This window comes from Protomyctophum parallelum, assembly GCF_964188405.1.
Source record: "Protomyctophum parallelum genome assembly, chromosome: 1".
Lineage (NCBI taxonomy): Eukaryota > Metazoa > Chordata > Actinopteri > Myctophiformes > Myctophidae > Protomyctophum > Protomyctophum parallelum.
Window position 1 is genome coordinate 66,711,394 of NC_139697.1, and position 3,876 is coordinate 66,715,269.

The following is a 3,876-nucleotide window of genomic DNA, read 5'->3' on the forward strand; positions in this document are numbered from 1 at the left end:
ATCTCTGCTTGTCATTGGCCTAAAAACTTGTGCAAAACATCTCTATGAAAACAAAATTGTTTGATGGAAATTATAGTAACTGGAAAGTAGCTGTAAAAACTGGGATAAGGGCAACGAGTGGAAAAGGAGTATGGTTATGTGCATTCCTTCTTTCCATCTGACAACACTTTGGTAGACAAACAGATGAATGTGGCCTTTTTGAAAACATGCAAGGCCTTCAAGGGCACATTCATTAAAAACACAAAAGCAAAACACAAACAATTGAGGGGGGGAAAACACATTCACACAAAAATGAACGCATTCATAATGGACTGTGATCATAATGCATGAAACAGAAAGTCACACAGAGATCATATGGAGTATGTATCTTGTTATTGTAAGATGGAAACCTTGTAAAATAGAGATGTCACATTGCAATGCGTTATAGCTTCTGCTCGACACTCGTGTTGAAATAGGGGCATTAATTTATGCCGCAGTCTAGCAGGGGTATTATGAAGCCAGGCCCGGACGGTTAGCTCAACCGTCTGGGCACCTAGGCTGCCAAGCCAGCCGGATGGCGTGCCGCGGGTTCAACTCCCGAGCCTGACGGCCTTTGCCGCGTGTCACTCCCCATCTCTCTCCCCCTTTCCTGTCTAGTTACTGTACCCTCTCAATAAAGGCAAAAAACGCAAAGAAAATATCGTAAAAATAAATAAAAATAAAATAAGTGACTACGCCACCCTCACAAATAGGAATGAAGGATCCTACAAACACATTCACCAGGTCCATAACATTATCCATAATACTGTATGCTGGACAATTTAACTGAACAAGGTAAGGTTCCCCAATCTGTTACAGGTTCACAATGAACAGAACCAAGAGGCTGATGTAACAAAAGTGAAAAATATAATTCAAGTTCAAATCCGGAAGGGAAGAGCTGGGAAATCATGATCCTAAAAGTGGGACCTCGACCAAGGGCAGGTGATAATAGGGTAAAGGCTTCAGGGCCTACTGGGTCCTCCGAACTAAACATACACAGCAAATAAACCAATCAAAACAAGCGAACAAGCGAAAACAAATAAAGTTATGACAGCAAACAAAATTCAAATCATGCACTGCATGGCGATATACATGTCCTCAACACCTCGGATTGCAAAACTTAATTTCCAACATTTAAAAAGGAATTTAAAAGTGCTGTACTGTCAGTGATTTAATACAATCCCCGCCGCGATTAACTAAAGAATGATTACTATATGCCAGGATATCGCCCCGTTCAACCCTTATTTGGAGGATCTAAAACACAGCGGCCGGATGTTGTGTCAGAGTGTGTGTTGACTCTCGACCTGTTGTTGTTCTCTGCCTGGAGCATGAGAAGTACAGGCCGGCGCCATTACTGCCACCGCCAGGCTCCGCGCAATAAGCGTTGTTTTGACCAGAAATGCCGCCTGGGAGGGGGATTTGGAGACTAAAGCGACTGCGTCTTTCCACTAGATCGGATCAAACACATCTATACAACTGAATAAACGTAGCCTACGTATTTTGGCGGCGTCGCTTCCCGACAAATAACGCAGGCTACGTTTTGTGACATGCAGGGAAATGGTTAATCCTTTAACTTTTTCACAGAAGAAACAATACCATGGGCAAGAGTGTATGATGTATGACTACGGTTTTATTTAAGGTTTGGCACAGATTTTGTACGAAGAATACGCATTCTAATAACATTTGTGATTTAAATGTATTTTTTGTGGCTTTCGCCTTTATTTTATATGGAGGGACAGACAGTAGGCTGACAGGAAATGGGGAGAGAGATGGGGGAGTGACATGCAGTAAAGGCCGTCGGGCCTTTAGTATATCATCTGTGCGTTCCCGTGCTTAGTGAATGAGGCCCAAGGTCTCTGTGATCTCACAAAACAGGCGTTCATTAAATTCCTTCAAATAATTCTACAAACTACATAACGTCTCTGTCGGGTGGAAATCTCAAACGAGCTTGTGGAACTGCTACTTTATGATGCTTTTGTGTGATATGCTGTAGTGTGATCAAATATAGGATAATAACACAAAGTTAGAAATAGAATATGGAGAGAAGAGGTTTCTGCCCGACAGCAACGATATGAGTCTGGACTCTGGACAGACATGGATGATAACTGCAACTGGTTAGTGGAGGCATACAACTGTGACGCAATATTTCTCCTCCCTGTTCCTTTTACTACCAGTTTTGTTTGTTTGTATTCATTCATTGATGGTCCTGTGGCGCCCGCTGGCCTATAGTGGTCCAGGCGCATGCCTGACAGCGTGTCGCGTGCTCGAGTCCTGTCCATCACCTTTGCTGCGTGTCTCTTCCCTTCTCTCTCTCCCACTTTCCTGTCTGTCTTCACTAATAACTATCAATAAAGGCAAAAAGCCTTTCATTTCACCCATTTTTTTATCATCTTGTAAAGCATTGTGTGACAAGCATGTTTGGAGAAGTGCAGTACTGTGGTGATGTCAAGACTTACCATACAATTATCTATGCTCAACCTGGCATAACATCTGAAATTATTAATATCTATGATAGTCTTGATAGAACTTAGTGCTGCGAGTGCAGTGCGAGGCGTTGTGAGCTTCTAGTTCCCAGTTCAAATATGATTATTTTGAGTACAACTAAAGCAGGTCTGAATTACAAATGGATAAATTACTTTTACTGTGCAGCACTGATTAATATCAGAATGGATTAATATCAGAATTCAAAACTGATTAATATCAAACTGGATTAATATCAGAACTGATTAATATCAGAATGGGCTGTTATTGTTTGTGAAATAAACTATAGAGAGAGGGTATACACAAAGCACCATTCACATTTTATTAAAAACATTTATTGACCACTTGTCAATAACAACAGCAATAAACAAACCAAAAACATCAAACAAACAAACATGGGTTCGGAGGAGCCTGGTTGTACAGGTCAAGCTCTGGATAAGAAAACAGCGTAACTCATGTCAACGAACATGCATGGGGGTTGTCCAGTAATTACTCAAATCATAAAATGAATTAATTATCCCTAATTGTCTTAAAATTGTTTATGTTTTGCGTCTCGGTATGATACATCTGTTGTATAGAATGCTAGCGCCATTAAAAAACAAAACAAAAGTTGTCATGCCATCTGTTTACAAAGTGACAAAGCATTAAAAAAAGAACACTATAAACAAACAAATAATTCCCTCCATTATGGAAATATCTCACACTTTCAAACCCCCCCCCCCCCCCATCAACACCACAGAAAAAAGAAAGTTCATAATTTTCCTCGCATACTTACATTACTTACAATGTAGGGTACTTCTAATATTCATTGCATTGTTAAAACACATCATGCTTATCGCTTATGGTCCCGATGGAATAGTAAACACTCAACAATGGTGGTTTTTTGGACAGAGAAGTAACTACTTAAATTGGATCCTCAGTTCTGCAGTCCTCCAGCACTCTACCAGGAGCACCAGTCGGCCATTCACTATGTGTGTTATTATTACAGGCGAGTCTGAAGGCATCTATATCTCCACCGGGTCGCGTCGCTGGCTTTCACTCCCTGGGCTTGTGGTGACGTCTGACCAGCCTTGCTTTCCTCCTCACACCCGCTGTGGACAGACATACAGTACATGGCAATCAGTGTGGTGAGAGAGAGAGAGAGAGAGAGAGAGAGAGAGAGAGAGAGAGAGAGAGAGAGAGAGAGAGAGAGAGAGAGAGAGCAAGATAGAAGGAATAAGAGAGACAGAGAAAGGGAGACAAAGAGAAAGGGAGACAGAGAGATAATTAAATGAGAAAACTAATTGGGTTCTGCACTTTCTAAGACTGCACTGAGAGAGAGAAATTTGTATTGAGCCAATGCATTATCTACACAGGCTGATACTGTATGGTGGACAC

General features: G+C 41.4%; 1 protein-coding gene across 4 annotated transcripts in view; it reads right to left on the minus strand.

The window, feature by feature from the left end:
- Positions 1-2,807: 2,807 nt before the first annotated feature.
- Positions 2,808-3,876, minus strand: part of LOC310860920 (periostin-like) — a 50,272-nt gene continuing 49,203 nt past the window's right edge. For all 4 annotated transcript variants that reach the window (XM_083768116.1, XM_083768115.1, XM_083768117.1 and 1 more), the window contains one exon: positions 2,808-3,590. In XM_083768116.1, the coding sequence (XP_083624242.1) occupies positions 3,535-3,590 (56 nt within the window). In that variant the 3' untranslated portion in view covers positions 2,808-3,534. The remainder of the gene's footprint in view (positions 3,591-3,876) is intronic.